This window comes from Ascaphus truei, chromosome 7 (assembly GCF_040206685.1).
Source record: "Ascaphus truei isolate aAscTru1 chromosome 7, aAscTru1.hap1, whole genome shotgun sequence".
Taxonomy (NCBI): Eukaryota; Metazoa; Chordata; class Amphibia; order Anura; family Ascaphidae; genus Ascaphus; species Ascaphus truei.
In genome coordinates this window covers 48,756,188-48,778,185 of record NC_134489.1, presented here as the reverse complement: position 1 = coordinate 48,778,185, position 21,998 = coordinate 48,756,188, and the positions used below count along the sequence as shown (strand labels likewise).

The 21,998-nt window shown below is 46.5% G+C and overlaps 1 protein-coding gene across 2 annotated transcripts in view; it reads right to left on the bottom strand.

Annotated features, from left to right (window-relative positions):
• Window positions 1-21,998, bottom strand: part of HECW2 (HECT, C2 and WW domain containing E3 ubiquitin protein ligase 2) — a 241,888-nt gene that overhangs the window by 104,706 nt on the left and 115,184 nt on the right. For both annotated transcript variants that reach the window (XM_075608335.1, XM_075608334.1), the window contains 4 exons: window positions 21,742-21,892; window positions 17,780-17,889; window positions 8,347-8,471; window positions 1,349-1,534 (listed from right to left, as the gene is read on the bottom strand). In XM_075608335.1, the coding sequence (XP_075464450.1) occupies window positions 1,349-1,534; window positions 8,347-8,471; window positions 17,780-17,889; window positions 21,742-21,892 (572 nt within the window). The remainder of the gene's footprint in view (window positions 1-1,348; window positions 1,535-8,346; window positions 8,472-17,779; window positions 17,890-21,741; window positions 21,893-21,998) is intronic.

Genomic DNA, 21,998 nt, shown 5'->3' with positions numbered 1-21,998 from the left:
TCCAGAGGCGTTCAGAGGAACGAGTGGAGGAACGCAGCATGTGTGTGTGGGAATTTAGCCAGGGTCTAGGGTTAGAAGGGCGAGTGCGGCAGAGAGAAAGTGGGGCATGTAGATCAAGAGAGGAGGACAAGACAGAGTTGTAGTTCCTGACCAGGTTGTCGGGGTCTGAAGCAGAGCTGAGAGAGGAGAGGGAGGAGCGTAAAGTGGACTCAAAATCAGGTAAGTGAATAGAGCGCAGGTTTCTGCAGAACCGGGGTGTAGATAGAGGTGGAGAAGGGGAGAAGCGAGATAGAGAGAATGAGATGAGATGATGGTCAGAGAGAGGAAAAGGGGAAATGGAGAAATCAGAGAGAGAGAAGTTCTTAGTGAAAACCAGGTCTAAGTAGTGGCCATCCTTGTGGGTGCTGGCTGCAGTCCACTGTTGAAGGCCAAAAGAAGAGGTTAGAGAAAGAAAGCGGGAAGCCCAAGGGAGAGAGGGGTCATCAATGTGGCAATTGAAGTCCCCAAAGAGAAGAACAGGGGAGTCTGAGGAGAGGAAGAAAGAGAGACAGGATTCAAAGTGAGAGAGAAAGGCAGAAGGGGGATGAGTAGAGGTAGGTGGGCGATAGATGACCGCCACATGAACAGGGAGAGGAGAGAAAATCTGGACAGTGTGAGCCTCAAAGGAGGGAAAAGCAAGAGAGGGAGGAATAGGAAGGGTTCGGTAACGACAGAGAGAGGAGAGCAGGAGCCCCACGCCTCCACCCCTGCCATCAGTGCGCGGAGTGTGGGAGAAGGAAAGGCCACCGTAGGAGAGGGCAGCTTCCAGAGCAGAGTCAGACTGAGTGAGCCAGGTCTCAGTTATAGCAAAGAGAAGCAGGGAGTGAGAGAGAAAGAAGTCATGCACAGAGAGGAACTTGATTATCTTTGCTCTTTCTAATTGGGGTGCAGAATTGGCCAGCTATACACACACACAATGCTTCCCCCATTACACGTCTTACCCCTATGTTCATGATAATATTAAAGTATTTATCTGGTAGCATACCACCTAATATGAAGTTCCTTAGAGTGGGAAGTAGAGTAGGAGAAAATTTTTAAGATGAACTAGTCATAAAAAAATATTTCTACTGTGTCTGGAAAGTCCTTTTAAAACTTATGGTAATTAAATAAGAATGTATTTCAGTGATTTTAATGAATTTATAAAAAAAGAAGCAAAATGTTTGCTTTACCTACAATTCACTGTAAACGGGTGCAGCTTTAATGATAAAATTAAGTAACATATATAGGACTGGTGTGTTAGATAAAATGACCTTTACAATAACACTGAAACCATTGGATTGTAATAAAATGTTATTTGTTACATTTATACCTTGCTCTGTTGATCATGCTTCATTTCCCAGCCTCTTGGCAACTCAAGCTGCTTGTTGGCAAACATGTTAAGAAATCCTACAAGGTCCCGATTGTGCTGATAGCGCTCAAAATGGTGTGTGTCTCGTCGAACTTTGGTGATCATGTGCTTCAAACAAGTGTTATTTGTAAACATGCGGTAGGCACTCTGCGAATATCAATAAAAGAAATACAAATGCCCACAATTAATATTTTGTATTAACACAGCAAGCATACATGTCTGCAACTGCAAATCACTACAGATATATGCGCTATAGTGATAGCATAACATATCACAATATGATTGATAATATTCCATAGGAGTCTGTAGAATTAAATAGTAAGTCAATGGCACAATATGTCAGATTACAACATAAGATGCCCAAGCGGTCAATGGCATAGGCTATATCTGTCCATCAGAGAAAGCATATTGCTTACATTAATATAGAAACACTCATAAATGAATAGACAAAAGTAAAACTACTGACAAATCTGTAAATTGGGGTTAAAATTAATTTATAGTGTGTGCGACCTACGGAGGACTGAGGGGAGCGAGACAATGGGAATATAATTTGGCCTAGATGTATATTTTTGAACCCTCTGTGGAGGAAACCTCTGGGATCCATGGCTGAAGGATTGACCTTCCCTTCGGGCTTTAAGAGGTTAGGTGAGAAAAGGCAAAGCAGATTTCCGATATTGAATTGGGCATAAAGGACTGGAAACAAGAAAACCTCCACCTGTCCCATCTCTTGATGTGAGGAGGAATTTTATTTCTGGAATCTGATGAGGCCAGACCGATTCTGACAGTGTGCCCTGAGAATGAGAAAGGGTTAAGGTCAAGATAAAGTAGTCTGGATTAAGGGGAGTAATGGAAAGTCATGAGGCGGTTGAGTGCCTTTAGTGGACAGCATGGGTTGTGCATCTGATTTGTTGGGAATGGCAACACCTCCAGATAGGTGATCTATTTTTAATTGAGTGAGGTGAAGGTGTTGCTGTGTTATTTTTTACGAGATTGATTTTTGTAAGGCAGCTTATTTGGTAGGGATAATAAATTCTACTGGTCTTAGAAAGCCAGGTGGATGGACGCTAAAAAAAGGTGTCACCTAATTCTGAAGTACTCATTTACTCTCACAACTGAACTAACTGGGCTATAGTATTTCTATTTAATTCATGTTACCCAGTGCTAACCCATCTGTCAACTAGAGGGTGGAAACTGGAAGGGTTAGGAATAGTACACGAGAAGTTAGGAAGTGAGGAGGAAGATTTTTGAGAAGTGAGCTGATAATGTTGCAGGGACAGAGGGAAGAGGGGAATTACATTGGAGAAGGAACTACATAACTGATATGCGGCTGCTTTTAGGTCGCCAACATAGCGACAGATTAGTTTGTTGTCCAGTATGTTCCAGTCTAAATTGGAATTTAGCTGTCTGATTGGCTTCTGGGAGGAGGGAATAATGGAGCTCGGTCTTGAGCAGGGGAAGGAGGGTTGTCAGAACCCTGTGGGAGGGAGAGGCAACAGTGGAAGTATGAGGTGGAAGGAAGGGGATGTTCTGAGCGAGGCACGTTTCAGTTTGCTGGTCTTTGTTGGAGCTGTAACTGTTGGCAGCTGCTTACAAGGGATGCAAGATGGCTGCTTTTGGCTAGAGGGGTATGTTATGGAAGGTTTTAGGTACAGTAGTTAGCAAGGGCAAAAGGGGTGAGCTCTGCAATTGAAGCATGGCTGCTGCTGGAGGAGAGTCAGATGCTCACTGGAATATCTCAACACACATTGAAGCGGCAAACAGAGGGAGTTGAGGTGCAGGCAGTTATTTTGAGTTATTCGTAGAAGGGCCTGCTGCCGCCCCCCTCACAGTCACAGGCTTTTTGCCTTTGAATTTAGTACATTACAGACATTCTATAATCATCTATCTATGATATTGAGGAAGCTAAAATACTTTTGCAAATGGAGAAGGCATCAAAACAAGGTCATGTTTGCATAATGGGTGATTTTAATTATCCAGATACAGACTGAGGCAATGAGATTAGCATTACAACAAAAGGAAACAGGTTTTTGAGGCTGCTTAAAGACAATTACATGACCCAAATTATTGAGGAACCAACATGGAGAGGGGTAAAACTGGATTTGGTGATATCAAACAATGTAGAAGTAATACCAAATATTCAAGTCCGGGAACATTTGGGTAACAGTGATCATAACATGGTCTCATTTGAAATAAATTATCAAAAAACAGATTACTTGGGTTAAACAAAGACCTTAAACTTTAGAAAAGCAGATTTTAATAAACTAAGGACTAAAGAAAAGCAAACTTATCAGTGCATACGCTTGGGTAATAAATATAAAATAAATAAGTCTAAAACAATGTGGCTAAACAAACAGGTCGGGAGGAAATGGAAAAGAAGAGGCAGCGTTTAGATTCTTAAAGTCAGAAGGGACGGAGGCATCATATCCAAATTATAAGGAATGTATCAAAAATTGCAAAAGGGTAATCAAATTAGCAAACATGGATAATGACAAAAAGATTGCAATAGAAAGAAAGATCAACCCATAAAAGTTATTTAAGTACCTAATAACAAAAAAATTAGTAAAGAAAATATAGGACCCTTTCAGTGTGAGGCGGACAGGCAAATTATTGGAGATAATGAAAAAGCAGAGGTATTAAACAAATTTGTTTCCTCTGTGCTTACCAAGGAAGAAACAATTGCAATAGTAGTGCCGCAAGAGGAAGCGACAACCTCTATGTTAGCGAACAATTGGTTAACTGAGGAAGAAGTTCATAGGCGGCTTGATAACATTTTAAGGAAATAAGGCACCTGGCCCCGATGGCATACATCTAATAGTTCTTAAGGAGTTAAGTTCAGTAATAGCCAAACCATTACATTTAATATTCAAGGACTCCATTTCCACAGGCTCAGTACCAAAAGATTGACATAAAGCAAATATGATGCCTATATTTAAAAAGGGAGCTAGATCACAACCGGGAAATTACAGACCTGTAAGACTGACTTCAATAGCGGGGAAGTTACTTGAAGGTTTAATACGGGATAATATTCAGGAATACCTAATGGAAAAAAAAATTACCCTATTTCCTCGATTCTAAGACACCATCGATTCTAAGACGCACCCTTGATTTAATAAAAAAAATTGGGGGAAAACCCCCCACTATATTAAATGCAGAATTTTTTTCGGGGGGGAGAGAGAGAGGAGGGGGGAGAGAGAGGGGGGGGGAGAGGGAGAGGGGGGGAGAGAGGGAGAGGGAAGGGGGGAAGAGAGAGAGGGAAGGGGGGAAGAGAGAGAAGGAAGGGAAAGGGGGAGAGAGAGGGGAGAGAGAGAGAGAGAGAGGAGAGAGGAGGGGAGAGAGAGGAAGGGGGGGAGAATGGAGGGAAGGGGGGGAGAATGGAGGGAAGGGGGGGAATGGAGGGAAGGGGGAAGGGGAGGAGAATGGAGGGAAGGGGGAATGGGGGGAGAATGGATGGAAGGGGGGAGGGAAGGGGGGAGAATGGAGGGAAGGGGGGGAGAATGGAGGGAAGGGGGAGGAAGGGAGGGAGAATGGAGGGAAGGGGGAAGGGGGGGGGAGAATGGAGGGAAGGGGGAGGAAGGGGGGGAGAATGGAGGGAAGGGGGAAGGGGTGGAGAATGGAGGGAAGGGGGAAGGGGGGGAGAATGGAGGGAGAATGGAGGGAAGGGGGGGAGAATGGTGGGAAGGGGGGAATGGAGGGATGAAGGGGGGGAGAATGGAGGGAGGGGGGAAGGGAGGGGAGAATGGAGGGAAGGGGGGGGAGAATGGAGGGAAGAGGGGGAGAATGGAGGGAAGGGTTTAGAGGTAGAGGGGGAGAGGGATAGGGGGAAGGGGGAGAGGGATAGGGGGGAAGGGGGAGAGGGATAGGGGGGAAGAGAGATAGGGGGAAGGGGGGGAGAGAGATAGGGGGGAAGGGGGAGAGAGATAGGGAGGAAAAGGGGGGAGAGATAGGGGGAACGGGGGAGAGATAGGGGGGTAGAGGGATAGTAGGAAGGGGGGAGAGGGATAGGGGGAAGGGGGGGAGAAGTGGATAGAGATAGGAGGGAAGGGGAGAGGGAGAGAATGGAAGGACACACAGAAACAGACAGACACAAACACACAGATACACAAACACACAGATACACACACACACACAGATACACACACCTCCTTCTGCACGTGCAGCTAACACAGAGATTTGACAGGGGGGAGGAGGGGGGCTGCTGTGTCCGGCTGCTGTGAAGACAGAACCCTGTCCCCGGCATCTCCACTGAACTTTGCACCTCATAGAGGGGTTGGGGGGGGGGGTCTGTGATCGCAGCTATGCTGTTTGCAGAACACAGAAGACTGGCTGCATCTCCAGGATATCTCTCTGCACAAGGGGGAGGAGGGGAGCTATGATCGCAGACATTTTTGCTGCACACAGAAAACTGACAGGCATCTCCAGCAGCGCCCCCTGGCTAGTTTTTTTTTTTCCCAGTACATTGATTGTAAGACGCAGTCCTATTTCAGCCATGTGAAAAAGGGAAAAAAACCTGCGTCTTACAATCGAGAAAATACGGTATTAGTAATAGTCAGTATGGATTTATGAAGAATAGATCATGCCAAACTAACCTTATTAGTTTCTTTGAGGAGGTAAGTAGGAATTTAGACCAGGGTAATGCAAATGATGTGGTCTACTGTACTTAGATTTTGCAAAGGCTTTTGATACGGTTCATAGGGGTTGGTGTACAAAATAAAACAGATTGGACTCAGTAAAAATATATGCACCTACATTGAAAACTGGTTGAAGGATAGGCAACAGAGGGTTGTCATAAATGGAACTTTTTCAGGTTGGGCTAAAGTTGTGAGTTGAGTTTCTCAGGGATCAGTACTGAGACACATGCTTTTTAACTTGTTTATTAATGACCTTGAGGTTGGCATAGAGAGCAGTCTCCATCTTGCTGATGACACTAAATTGTGTAAGGTAGTACAATCAGAGCAGGATGTAATTTCTCTCCAGAAGGACTTGGAGAGACTGGAGAGTTGGGTAGGTAAATGGCAGATGAGGTTTAATACAGATAAATGTAAGGTTATGCATTTGGAAAGAAGAATAAACAGGAAATTTACCAATTAAATGGGGATAAATTAGGGGGATCCTTGATGGAGAAGAATTTTGGACTGCTTGTAGATGGCAGGTTTAGCAGTACTGTAGTGCCCAAAGTCATACAGTAGCTGCAAAGGCAAACAAGATATCTTGCATTGAATGGGCAATAGATGGAAGGGAAGTAAACATAATGATGCCTCTTTATAAAGCATCACACCTTGAATATGGAGTACAATTTTGTGCACCACTCCTTAGAAAATACATTATGGAACTATAGAAAATCCAGAGAAGAGCCACCAAATTAATAATGGAGATGGATAATTTAATTTATATGGGGAGGCTAGCTAAATTAGTATTATTTACATAAGAAAAGAGGCGTCTAAGAGGGGATATGATAACTATATACAAATATATTCGGGGGACAGGAAAAGGAGCTTTCAAAAGAACTATTCATCCCAATGGCAGTACAAAGGACTCCGGGGCATCCCTTTAGGTTGGAGGAAAGGAGATTTCACCAGCAACAAAGGAAAGGGTTCTTTACCGTAAGGGCAGTTAAAATGTGGAATTCACTACCTATGGAGACCGGGATGGCAGATACAATAGATCTGTTAAAAAAGGTTGGACATCTTTTTTAGAAAGGAAAGTTATACAGGGATATACCAAATAAGTAAACATGAGAAGAATTTTGATCCAGGGAGAAATTTGATTGCCAATATTTGGAGACCGAAAGGAATTTATTTTTCCCATTTAAGATATCATTAGATTATATTTCACCGGGGTTTTTTGTTTGCCTTCCTCTGGATTAATATTCTGTAAGTACGGATATAGGGTAAAGTATCTGTCGTCTAAATTTAGCATAGGTTGAACTTGATGGACATATGTCTTTTTTCAACCTCATCTACTATGTAACTATGTAATATTGTTCAAAATTTTTAAAAAACAAGCAATCGTGCATGGGAAATACCCGTTTAAAATGTAACGTTTTTATTTATGAGGACTAGCAAAACAACCGGTTTACACAAGGAGGTCACAAGGAGTTAAAACCTTTGGGTGTCCCATGACGTACCTACAAGATCATGAAGTCTGGCACGCTTTTTGCTTATTTGCTAGGGGAGATCGCCTTCTAACCAGAATAGGAGTGGAAGAGGAGGATCTTTCATTCGCGTCATTAGTGACATCACAATCATGTGATCGCTCGCAGGGAGCAATCGCGTTATTACAATGTGCCCAACAGTCTGTGGCACTCTGGTGCCGAGGCCCTTCTGGCACTCAAATGGTTAAACTGGGATTCAAACCATGTTCATCCAATCGAAAAGCCAATACCGTACTCAGTAGACTCAAAGAAGAAACCTCAGGTTTAAAAGCTCTGTATATTATGATTTAATCTACTAGGATACCAAAAAGGTATCCCAACCTACAGTACAAATATAAATTTTTCCAGGACAATACGACTACTAGAAGTTTCAAGTAAGTGGGACTGGAGATTTACAGCAGTCACAGATATTTATTTTGTATGTATTCTAAACTGAGGAGTTTTCCAAAACTCAACTGAGCTATTTTCAGCTTTAAGGACACCCCAATTCCTAAGATATTTAGACTTTTATTGGTTTAAAAAAAATATGGCCACCAGGTTTTTTTTTATAGACAACCTTGAAATCAAGTCCTGATGATTTTTCTTTTGACTCGCTCGATAAAGGCTGTCCTGGCGACCCCATTTTCCCCTCAGAAAAGATTTCAACTTGAGGGAGAAACACATAGGAAAATAGGTGGGTTCCCTGCATCTGAAAATTGTGCTGCCCAGACCAGATTAATTACCAAAAAAAAGAAAAATGCCAAATAAACAACAAGCAGCTTGTGTTGCTGTTTTAAGGAGTTAGTCTAACCCCAATTCCTCTGCTTACAGGGTTTGAATGCAGAACCGTGAAGAACTCTGGGCTCGTGAGGAATTTCACAGGAGGAGATTGAAGCAGCAGATTGAGTCTGGATCTTGAAGTAGAGTGAGGAAGAGCATTCTCTCTGCGGAAATCTGAAAATCAAAGCACCTCAATGAATCCACAAATACTGTATATATTTTGAAATAATAACAGATATAACATAACATAAAAACTAGAATTAACTACAATACTACACATATAGGGGGATACAGTGGTATTTTCTTTTTTTGATTGGAGAGGACAATGCTCCGCTTTTGGAGTGTGCGTTCTCCCGCAGGTGGGCTCGCCCTTCCCCACCTCACCATTGTCCACAAGCACTGCACCTGCCCCCACAAAAGGCTAGCCCACAGAATCATTGTGTGCCGGATACTAGCCATTCTTAACCCAGGCACACAATGAGACACAGAAATACAATCACTATCCACAGATACAGAGTCAATAGTTAAACACAGGTAATTAACATAGGACATATCAGGGCTGGCAGCAATTGTGCAGCCCAGAGATGGCTCGTTAACCCCTTGGCTGCGTACCACATTATTTAGGTTATGGTGGGTGAAAAGGTGACTAAATCCCTCCATCGTATAGCATATAAAAATATTACTTGTGAAAACATTCACATGTTTTAGACAGGTCTGCAACCCTGCCTTTCACCATTATAACCTAGCATACAGTGCTTGCACTGAAGCACTTCCACTTCCAATGTGTGGTGAAGACCTACCCAAAGTCTTAAATTGCAAAGCCAGTACAAGCAACCTCACACTGATGAGACCCACAAGATCGAAACAGTCTGTCTGTGAGTGGGTTCACTGGCTTTGCATCTCACCCCAGGCTATGTTTAAAAGCTGTGTTTAAAACAGCGAGCATTGGCTTAAGGGTGCCATGTAATAATGGCTTCAAGACAAAAGATCTTTTGCATTTAATTTGCATGTCATTTCCCAGAATCCCTTGCTGCAGTGGAAGCACTGTATGCTAGGTGATAATGGCGAAAAGCAGGGTTGCAGACCTGTCTAAGACATGTGAATGTGCTCACAAGTAATATTTTTATATGCTATATGGTGGAAGGTTTTTAGTCACCTTTTCACCCACCAGAATAATGTGTGGTGAAGACCTATACTATACTGTATGAAGGACTTAACTAATAGCAATGAATCCAGAGAAATTTGTACTTACAAATTTCTCAGTATGAGCATGTACATAAAGGTATCTTTGCCCTGAAATAGCAGCTTTCACCAAGATATGCACATAAATGTATGCACCGGAACATTTTTTTAAATATAATCATGCAATTCGGATAATATTATGCACGCAGACAGAATTCAGCTCCCACAATCTGTGTAGCGTGTAACGCCCGTTCTCACGTGTCTGGAAGGGAATCCCTCAGAGTGGCTGGAGACCGAGCTGTAAGCGGACAGATGATTCTGTGTATGCCCTCCTCCTACGTCACTCTGAATCGTCACGTCTCCAGGAGGCGCCCTCAGACAGTTAGAATACGGGAAGGTACGCAGACCGGTATCATCCAATGTGTCCCACTGCTACCCAATGTTGGATCGCACTCTACGCGTTTCACCTATGCAGGTTTCATCAGGTTCCCATTTCACATCTCTTCGCGCCAAAGTGGCGTACTGCTGCGACACACTTTATTCGAGCAAATACCCAGTATGTACCTGGCAGATACCTGGAATACGCCGCTCCTCACCTCAGACAAGCCCCGTTGCGTTTGCCTTCCCAGCCATGATTCATGCCTGGCTGACGGACGGCTGATCTGTTAAATGATAATGATTAGGATTTAATAGGCTGCAATGCTTCGCGTGTCTACCAGATGGCATAAATTCATGAATTGTAATGCAGTATATATATATATACTGTGCAGTATTGCAGCCAGCGGGAATAAAATGCTTCAATCCCTGCCTGGAAAATAAAGCAATGCACTCGGGCAGAAAACAGTCACAAACCTCAATACACCCGAGTATACCCGAATTCGTGGGACTAGCCGAGTTCGAATAAAGTGTGTCGCCAGTGTATATTGTCTCTCTTCTTATAGACAATGCTCTTGCCTGGGCCGCTCCCGCCTGTGAACGAAGATCCGACCTCACACAGGATATCTGAGCCTTCACCAGGGAATTCCGGAGGGTGGTCGATACACCCGGTCGTATAGTATCTGCTGCCTCTGCACTATTCCATGTCTCCCAACAGAATCGCCCTGTTGCTAGATACACACTCGAATTTAGGACTATAGCTGCAGAGACAGATTGGAATGACGAAGCCCTGTCCGCAGACTTTTGGCAGGGGCTATCCGAAGCGTTGAAGAATGAGCTGGCAACCTACGATCGCCCCACCGATTTGGAAGAACTAATCGCCGTTTGCATCAAGGTGGACCATCGCCTTCAGGAAAGGAGATCAGAGAGGGTTCACATCATCGTGTCACCCCATCCCGGATCACTCCCGGTCAGGTGAGACAATCTGAGATTCCACTCCCGGATACTTCCAAACCTATGCAATTGGGGGGTACTAGTCTTTTCAAATACGTAAAGCAACGACGCAAGAATGCCGGATTATGTCTTTACTGCGATACATCTGGACATTTTGCTTACTTCTGTTCCCAAAAGTCGGGAAACGCAAAGTTCCCATGAGACCTGAGAGAGTCTCATTGGGAACGCTTTCTCTTTCCCCTATTTCTGCTGACAACCCTTCTCGCATTCTTCTCCCTATCACTCTCTGTGGGGAGGGCTTCCACGCTTGCTTTCCTCAATTCAGGTTCTGGGGGGAACTTCATAGATCAAGCATTCGCGGAACGCCATCTGGTTCCTATCAGGCATAAAATAAGTCTCATTGCTCTTGAAGCCATTGATGGAAGACCTCTTCATCCGGCTTTTATCTCACTGGAGACGGAGGTACTTCATCTCAAAATTGAGAATAATCACTTCGAAAAGATACAACTCAACGTTATTCACACACCATCCATGAGCGTGATCCTCGGCCTTCCCTGGCTACAGATTCACAACCCCCGGGTGGACTGGCTCAACAAAGAACCCATTCAATGGAGCTCTTTCTGCACTAAGAACTGCATCATAGAAGCAAGTAGTATTGGGGGTACCACCATGTCTGAGGAAAAGGAAAGGGTACAATTGCCAGAGGAATACGCCGTGTTCCAGGACGTGTTCGATAAGGTCAAATCCGAGGTTCTTCCTCCACATCGTCCGTTCGATTGTCCCATTGATCTGCTTCCGGGTACTATGCCACCCAGGGGAACCTCTTACCCGTTGTCTATGCCCGAAACCAAGGCAATGAGGGAATATATTGCAGAGAATTTACAGAAAGGATTTATACGTAAGTCCACCTCTCCTGCGGGTGCTGGATTTTTCTTCGTGAAGAAGGGCGGAGCCTTACGCCCTTGCATAGACTACCTGGGACTCAACAAAATTACCGTGAAAAATAGTTATCCTCTCCCCCTCATTTCTGAACTTTTCGATTGATTACAGGGAGCTAATATCTTCTCTAAATTGGATTTACGAGGTGCCTACAATCTTGTCAGGATCCGTCCGGGTGACGAATGAAAAACTACTTTCAATACCAGAGATGGACATTATGAGTACCTGGTCATGCCTTTTGGTCTGTGCAACGCCCCGGTAATGTTTCAAGACTTCATCAATTAAGTTTTTAGGGATCTTCTCAACTCCTTTGTAATCATCTATCTCGATGACATCCTAATCTTTTCTAAATCCAAACAGGAACACGTTAATCATGTGAAACAAGTGCTCCTTCGCTTACGAGAGACAGGCTTTTCGCCAAACTCGAGAAATTTCATTTTCATCAAACATCTACTATTTTTCTTGGATATATCATTTCTGACACTGGCCTCACCATGGACCCCACCAAGGTCAAAGCGGTACTGGATTGGCCTCAACCTACTACACTTAAAGCAGTGCAGCGATTTCTTGGATTCTCAAATTATTATCGCAGGTTTATCCAGAATTTTTCTTCTTTAGTGGCTCCACTCACGGCATTAACCAAGAAAGGAGCGGATCCTGCTTCCTGGCCCACTCCCGTGCTTCAGTCTTTTGCACTTCTCAAGAAGGCTTTCGTGTCCGCCCCTGTTTTTACCCATCCTGATCCTATACTTCCTTTTACTCTTGAAGTTTATGCCTCTGACGTTGGAGTAGGAGCTGTCCTGTCCCAGAGAAAGAATCCCCTGTCCAGTTTACATCCTTGTGCTTTCTTTTTTTTTTTAAATTCTCCGGCCAAATGCAATTACGATATCGGGAATCGTGAACTCCTGGCCATGACATTAGCTCTCGAAGAATGGAGACATCTTTTGGAAGGTACAGAAGATCCCATAACAATCCTGACTGACCACATAAATGTGTTATACATTGAGGGAGCACGTCGCCTGGGAGCCTGTCAAGCCAGATGGTCGCTATTCTTCTCTAGATTTAACTTTATAATCTCCTATCTCCCTGGATCCAAGAATGTCAAGGCTGACGCCTTATCTCATCAATTCTCTCTGGACGACAAGTTGGAGGACCAGCAAAAGCCCATCCTCTCTCCTAAATGTATCCTTTCAGCCACCTCTTTCGGAGCACTCAAAGACATTGTCCGCCAACAATGTCACATTCCTCCCGGCATCTCGCCTCCTCAGGATCGTCTCTTCACTTCGTTTCTACAAGGCACGAAAGTTCTCGAGTGGAGCCACTCCTCCAAATCTGCCGGACATCCCGGCACCAAGAGGATCCTGGATCTCATTTCCCGTACATTTTGGTGTGCAAAAAGGCGTAAACAATTTTGTAGCTGCGTGCCCAATGTGTGCCAGGACTAAAACTCTTAGAATCCTTCCCTCGGGTCTTCTTCAACCTCTGCCTGTTCCAGACTAGCCATGGACACACCTGTCCATGGATTTCATTGTAGATTTGCCTATCTCCAAGTGTATGGACACGATTCTCGAGGTAGTGGACCGATTCTCGAAACAGTCACACTTTATACCCCTCAAGGGTCTCCCCAATTCTCCTAAACTAGCCGATATCTTCATCAGGGAGATTTTCCGCCTACATGGAGTACCTATGGTGATAGTATCAGACAGAGGGTCACAGTTTATATCTCGGTTCTGGCGCTCGTTTTGCCTCCAATTGGGCATCGCTCTTCATTTCTCCTCAGGATACCACTCGCAGACTAATGGTTAGACAGAGAGGACCAACCAGTCCCTTGAACAATATTTACGCTGTTTTGTGTCTGACTCCCAAGACGACTGGGCGGAAATCTTACCCTGGGCAGAATTCGCCCACAACAACGCACGTACAGTAGTGGTTCGACCCTGGAGTCTACGATCTTCATGAATTACGGGTTCAACCCGTCTACTCTTCCTCTCGCTCTACCTTCTTCGGGCGGTCTCAGTGGCCGATGACAGGATCAGGGAATTACAAGACCTTTGAAAAAGGATTCAGGTCAACATCAGGAAAGCGGTCAATAGGCAAAAGACTCAGGCAGATCGCTATCGCAGACCTGCCCTGGACCTCAAACCTGGCGACAAAGTCTGGCTGTCATCCAGGAATATCAGACTGAAGGTCCCCTCAATGAAATTCGCACCCAGATTTCTTGGACCCTTCTCTATCTTCGAGAGGATCAATCCAGTTGCTTATCGCCTCTCTCTCCCTCCTTCCAAGAGGATTCCTTCTGTGTTTCATGTTTTACTTCTCAAACCCGTGGTCCAGAATACATACTCGCTCCCTGTTCCTTTTACTTCTCCTCATATGGTCCAAGGCCAACCGAGTATGAGATACAGTCTATTCTGGATTCCAAGATTTCCAGAGGTTCGCTACAGTATCTGGTGCATTGGAGAGGCTTCGGACCGGAGGAAAGGTCCTGGATTCTGAGTCATCGAGTTCATGCAGCCAGACTGGTCCGTATCTTTCATACAAAATTTCCGAACAAGACACCGTGGAGTCGCCCAGAGGTCGCTCCTAGAGGGGGGGTACTGTGAGGATTCGCCATCCTGGCGGCTGGAGACCGTCTCCTCACCTGAAAGTCCCTGCCGCGACGGATACCCAGGATGCGCAGTCTCACGGCCCTGTTACGAGCGCGCGGATCTTGCGCGGCCTGTCTCCCCGCCCGGGCTCCATCTCCGCCTCCCGCTCCGGCGAGCGGCGGGTGCGCTCATCCAGCCTCCCCTCTGACACACACCCCAATCTCCGCCCCCGCCCCGGTGACGGACAGGACCAGCGTGGGAGTAACTTGCGCACCGGTCTCCGCCCCCTGACCTCAGTGACGTGCGCGGGTTGGCATGCGCTTGGTCCCGCCTCTGTTCCTAATTTGGCTGCATCATAGGGCACACCTGTGTGCACCAGCAACCTATAGGATTCGGTTTCCTGGTTCCACCCTAGCTATTCATTGAAGGATCTCCCTTCATATACCATCTTGCTCCAGACACTCATTGCTGAGCATAGTCTAGTGTGACGCCGTGCCTTGCTGCATTCTGTTCTTGTAACTCCTGCCTTGCCGTGTCTGTTGATCCTGCCGCTGCCTGACCTGCTACGTACCTTGGACTCCGCACCTCTCTACTCCTGATCCGGATATCATTCAATCTTCCTCCAGTCTCCAGTCCTGACCTTGGCTAGTATTCCGATGATCCGCTACTATCGAATCCTGAACCTGGCTATGTACCCCGACGATCCGCTACTCTCCAATCCTGAACTTGACTATGTACCCAGACGATCCGCTACTCTCCAATCCTGATCCGGCAAGTCCCCTCTACTACTCTCACATCTATACTCCTGACCTGGCTTGCACGACCAATCTACATTCTAGGCGCGCCCGTGTGGCTGTGGGTTGGCGTTACTCAATTCCTTATCTCAGCACCGCAGCAGCGCTTCATTTGTGGTGAGCTACGCATTACACCTGCGCTCTATTAACCTACCAGCCTTTGATTCCACTTTACGCTCCTCCTTCTCCTCTCAGTTCTGCTACAGACCATGATAACCTTGTCAGGAACTACAACTCTGCCTTATCCTCCTCTCTTGATCTACATGCCCCGCTTTCTCCCTTCCATCCTTGCTCTTCTAACCCCAGACCCTGGCTAAATTCATACATGTGCATGCTAAGTTCCTCCATTCGTTCCTCTTAATGCCTCTGGAGGAAATCTCACACTCTCGCAGACTTCCTTCACTACAAATGTATGCTATCCTGTTTCAACTCTGCCCTCTCTCAGGCTAAACAAACCTACTTTTCTTCACTAATCAACACGCACAAGTCTAACCCACGCAAACTCTTCTCTGTCTTTGACTCTCTACTCAAACCACCCTTAGCTGCCTCTTCTTCCCCCATCTCACCTCAGGACTTTGCTGACTATTTTAAGGAAAAGGTGGAATCCATACGTCAGAACATCCCCTCTGTTTCCTCTTCCCATCCTACACCGCTTCCTAACTCTCCTCCTGCCTTCCTTGACTTTTTCCACTGTCACAGAGGAGGAGGTGTCACTGCTGATCTCCTCTTCTCCCTCAACCACATGCTCTCTTGACCCCATTCCCTCCCATCTCCTAAAACCTCTTGCTCCATCTATGATCCCTACACTCACACATTTTTAACTCCTCCCTCTACTCGTATACCTATCCCTCCTCCTTCAAACATGCAACAGTTATACCATTACTCAAAAACAGCAAGCTTGACCCTACCTGTCTTTCTAACTATCGACCTGTCTCCCTCCTGCCTTTTGCCTCTAAACTCCGTGAACGTCTTGTATTCTCTCGCTTGCTCCACTTTCTCAACACCCATTCTCTCCTAGACCCTCTACAATCTGGCTTCCGCACTGCTCACTCAACTGAAACAGCCCTCACTAAAATAACTAATGACCTCCATGCTGCCAAAGACAGAGGTCATTACACTCTGCTCATATTACTCGACCTCTCTACAGCATTTGACACCGTGGACCACCCTATTCTCCTTCACATCCTCCATACTCTTGGTATTCATAACAAAGCTCTATCCGAGATCTTCTTACCTCTCCCATCATACTTTCAGTGTCTCTTCTTCTAACACCTCCTTTATTGATCTCTCTGTGGGGGTACCTGGGGGTTATGTCCTGGGACCTCTTTTCTCTGTACACACTTTCTCTAGGTGACCTAATCACAACTCTTGGGTTTAAATATCACTTCTATGCTGACGACAAACAAATTTACTTTTCTACCCCTGACCTTACACCTGCTGTACAGACCAAAGTTTCTGAATGTCTCTTTACGATATCAACCTGGATGGCCCTCCGTCGACTTAAACTTAACATGGCAAAAACAGAGCCCCTACTACTTCCTCTCAAACTTGGCACTACCACCTCCTTCCACATTACTGTTGGAAGTACCATCATTCACCCAGTAGCCCAAGCACGCTACCTAGGGGTCACACTTGACTCCTCTCTCACATTCTCCTCTCACATTCAAAACGTTTCTAAAACCTGTCGCTTTTTCCTCCGCAATATTTCAAAGATACACCCTTTTCTCTGTTGCCCAACTGCTAAAATTCTGACACAGGCCCTCATTCTCACCCGTCTTGATTACTGTAACCTCCTGCTGTCCGGCCTTCCTGCCTCTCACCTGTCTCCCCTACAATGTATCCTAAATGCTGATGCCAGAATCACTTTACTCTTTCCTAAATCTGTCTCAGAGTCTCCCCTGCTGAAATCCCTCTCCTGGCTTCCCATCAAATCCCGTATCACACACTCAATTCTCCTCCTCACTTTTAAAGCTTTACACCCTTCTGCTCCTCCTTACATCTCAGCCTTAATTTCTCGCTATACACCATCCCGGCTCTTGCGTTCGGCTCAAGGATGTCTTCTCTCTACCCCTTTTGTATCTAAAGCCCTCTCCCACCTTAAACCCTTCTCACTGACTGCCCCACACCTCTGGAATGCCCTTCCCCTCAATATCCGATTAGAACCCTCTCTATCCACCTTTAAGACCCACCTTAAAACACACCTGCTTAAGGAAGCATATGAGTAGCTCCATGGCTGATAATTAACACCTCACACATTAACCTTGGCCCCTGGCAGACGCACTTAGCAGAATGCCCTCCTACTGTCTCTGTACGTTCTTCCTACCAACCAATTAGATTGTAAGCTCTTCGGGGGAGGGACTCCCTTTCCTAAATGTTACTTTTATGTCAGAGCACTTCTTCCCTTTGTGTTATTTATATCTTATTATTTATATGATTGTAACTATTACTGCTGTGAAGCGCTATGTACATTAATGGTGCTATATAAATTAAGACATTCATTCATTCTTCAATATATTTGTTCATGTGAAAGTTTCTACTGTGGAACAAGTTATTGACATAATGACATTAAAAAGGATACCTACAGTATCAGGGGTTGCAAAAGAGCATTATTGACAATGAAGTAAAATGAAGGGTATTATTTTCATCTAACCTGCATTAGAATCATTGTAATCAACATCATCGCCAGCCACAGCTCTATCAACGGCATTTGCCGTTTCTTCTTGACGATCATTTGTCATTGTTCGTCGGATGCTCTGATACCTGCAATTGTCATAGTTAACGAGGGAAGATAATGCCATTTGCCACAACTAACTTGCCTTTTTTTCCATACATATAGAGAAGTGATTTCAGTTTCCAGTTTTCACCTTCTCACTAATCACCAAGTGCATACATAGTCCTGCTTTTAAATTCAGTAAAAAAAAATTGCATACTGTTCCCAAAGTTAGGACATTGTGTTGTTCTGACCATCTTGAGACATTGCTGGAATTTGAGACAACCCCACTAAATGTGGGACAGTTGGCAACCATACTCTTGGGGGTTTCACATGTAATTCTTTGCCCAAGTGTTTATCAAACCTTTTTTACTGCTTTTTTTTTCTCCATCTACTTCGACTATATATTTGTGAAAGCACTGTATGTTTGTCTGCATGGCCTGTGTCCCTAGGGGAAATCTCATTGGTCCCTTGGGCCGCCCGCCCGCCCCCGCACACCTCTCATTGGCCTGAGGCGGAGTGACGGCCCAAAACACACACACACCACCCCCCCTCGCTCTCTGCGGCTCTCCCCTCACATAGACCGCTCCCCCAACTGACCATCCCCGAGAGCGCTCCCCACGGCTCTCACCACCCATAGGCCACTCCCTCACCCGGCGCTCTCCCTCACCTGCTCACCCCCCCGCTCCCCCCCCCCCACACACACACTCAGCACGCTCTCTGCGGCTCTCCCCTCACACAGGCCGCTCCCCGTCCCGAGGGCGCTCCTCCGGCTGTCTCCGCCTCTCCCTGCGAGAGGCACAGCACCTCCTCACCGGAGCGTGTCAGCCTAGCAGCGGAGGAGCCCGAGGTGGAGGGCGGCCGTGACCCGGAGGAAGAGGAGTGCGGCCACCCATAGACCACTCCCTCACCCGGTGCTCTCCCTCACCCGCTCACCCCCCCGCTCAACCGCCCCCGTCGCTCACCCCCCCCGCACACACACTCAGCACGCTCTCTGCGGCTCACCCCTCACACAGGCCGCTCCCCGTCCCCGAGGGCGCTCATCCGGCTGTCTCCGCCTCTCCCCGCGAGAGGCACAGCACCTCCTCACCGGAGTGTGTCAGCCTCGCCGCGGAGGAGCCCGAGGTGGAGGAGGAGGGCGGCCGTGACCCGGAGGAAGAGGAGCGTAGCCGTGTACAAGGTGAGTACACGCAGGGGAATGAGTTATACCGCGTTCCTGACTCCCCGTGCCCTTTGCCCCCTGCCCTTTGCCCCCTGGCCTTTGCCCTCTGCCCTCCCTCCCCCAGCCCTTTGCCCCCTGCCCCCCAAGCCCTTTGCCCCCTGCCCCCCCTACCCATCTGCCCTTTGCCCCTGACCTTTGCCCCCTGCCCTCCCTCCCCCTGACCTTTGCCCCCTGCCCTCCCTCCCCCTGCCCTTTGCCCTCCCTCCCCCTGCCCTCCCCTCGCCCTGCCCTTTGCCCCCTGCCCTCCCCTCCCTCACCTGCCCTTTGCCCCCCCCGCCCCTCCCTGCCCTTTGCCCCCCGCCCCTCCCTGCCCTTTGCCCCCCCACCCCTCCCTGCCCTTTGCCCCCCCGCCCCTCCCTGCCGTTTGCCCCCCCGCCCCTCCCTGCCGTTTTCCCCCCTGCCCTTTGCCCTCCCCACCCTTCTACGCCCCTTGCCCCCCGCCCTTCGACGCCCCTCCCCCCCGCGCCCTTCGACGCCCCTCCCCCCGCCCTTCCACTCCCCCCCCGCCCTTCCACTCCATGCTCCCTGCCCTTCCACGCCCGGGCAACCCGGGTATATCAGCTAGTTACTTATATTTCTCCTGAATCTCCCACCCTTCAATTGCAAAGAATTATTCCTTGCACTAGTGTTTCTTTTCCTCTGAAAGATGCTTCCCTGTAGCCTTTTGGTGCCCTTAAGGAATTTTAAAGTATCAATTATAGTAACTTTTTCTTTCTATATTTGGATGCAGATGTCGGGGTGCTGACCTGCAAATTTGGTAATGCCTTGACGTTGGCTTGCAGGCTTATAACGCTTTGGCCAAAGGGTTTAACTAAATGACCCTTATTCATGAGAATATTATTATTGAAGTATTTAACTATATACTAATTACTATATATTTTGTCAAATTGGATGTAGCATTGGGCTTTTCTGTCTTTTGTTGTATACATTTGGCCACGCTCAGTAGCCCTCCTTTTGATATATATTATATATGTATATATATGTATATATATATATATATATATATATATATATATATATATATATATATATAAATGGTTTTGAAGCAAAAGGTTGCACTGTGTGCTCATTTGCATGTCATTTCCCAGAATCCCTTGTTGCAGTGGAAGTGCTGTGTGCTGTGTGATGGTGGGGAAAGGCGGGGTGGCAGACCTGTCTAAGACATGCAAATGAGCATACAGTAATATTTCCATTTGCTACGCATGCAGCCAAACCTCCAGTTTATGATTAGCGGTTGCAGTTACGATCTATTCTCTGATTGGTCTTCAGTCCCTCTTCCATGTTAAACATAGGACACTGAGGTCTATGTAAAGGGACTGCCCGATCAGAGAACCAAAGATACTTGGCACTTGCTCCGGTGAAGCACTGGTGGGCTTTTCAAAAGTGCAAAGCACAAGGCATGGAGGTGCCGGAGAAGCCTAGCCTATCTGGAGCACAAGTTCTACAGTTGCGGCCAAGTTCTAGAAATCAATGAAGACCCAGCCAGCAGGGAAAGCCAGGTATCTATCCTGCGGATAGTAACGTGGTGTTCCTGGACATGGAGCGGACTGGCCTGAAGCAGGCACCCTGCACCTAGTGAGGCTAGAGACTTCCCCCAGACTCTCAGTTAAGTTTGTATTTCCCTGTTTTGTGCTATTTTTTGTGCTTGCTGGTTTTACCAGAATAAACCCCTTTTTATTCCACTATTCTATCCTGCTTAGTGAAGTAATCCCGGAAGGTAAAGGTGTTAAAAGTACACTGGCGACACACTTTATTCGAGCTCGGCTAGTCCCACGAATTCGGGTATACCCGGGTGTATTGAGGTTTGTGACTGTTTTCTGCCCGAGTGCATTGAGGTATTTTCCAGGCAGGGATTGAAGCATTTTATTCCTGCTGGCTGCAATACTGCACAGTATATATATATATACTGCATTACAATTCATGAATTTATGCCATCTGGTAGACACGCGAAGCATTGCAGCCTATTAAATCCTAATCATTATCATTTAACAGATCAGCCGCCCGTCAGCCAGGCATGAACCCAGGCTGGGAAGGCAAACGCAACGGGGCTTGTCAGAGGTGAGGAGTGGCGCATTCCAGGTATCTGCCAGGTACATACTGGGTATTTGCTCGAATAAAGTGTGTCGGTGCAGTACTGGTCTCCCATGACAATGAAAATCTCACGGTGATGGTGAGGCAGCTGGCAGCTCTGTGTCTTAGTTCTGATCATTCTCATAACAATTTAAAGGTACAGCAGGGCCCCGCTTCTCGTCGCTCGATACGGCGGGGCCGAGAAGGGAGTCGCCATGTCCGCGCATGCGCAGAACGGGCCGGCCAGGGTCGCACATGCGCAGAACAGGCCGGCCCAGGGTTGCTCATGCGCGGAATGGAGGGGTTTCCGTCTGTCGCGCATGCGCAGAATGGCGCATTGCCGGTCTGCGCATGTGCACCTAACGAAAATGGCCGGTTCCACTTTCCGGCGTTTTTCGCTTTACGGCGGGTCCTCAGAACGGAACCTGCCGTATTAGTGGGGCCCTCCTGTACATATGCCATTAGCCTATTATAATATATGCTACAGGTAATTCCCTAACTTGTAAACTGGTATATATAGGGCTATATCAGAGAAAAGCACCAAGATACAGCAGCTACTAGAATCTTGCATTATGTAAATTATGTAACTCTTCTTTCATAACATTCTCACCGTCTGTTTAGTTGCTCCATTTGCTGTATAGAGTTTGATCTCTGGAGGATCTGTGGAGCTGGAGGGGCTGTTGGACGCTGCCATGTTGTTGTCCGATTTATATGATCTACATAGAATATCCTACCATGACTGTCAATTCTTGCTTCCCAGTCTATAATGGAGACAAATTTAGAAGTAGATGAGAAAAGTTCAAACTTGAACATATATGTTCCATATTTACTAATATGTGCTACTCCATGAGACACTATCCATATTGG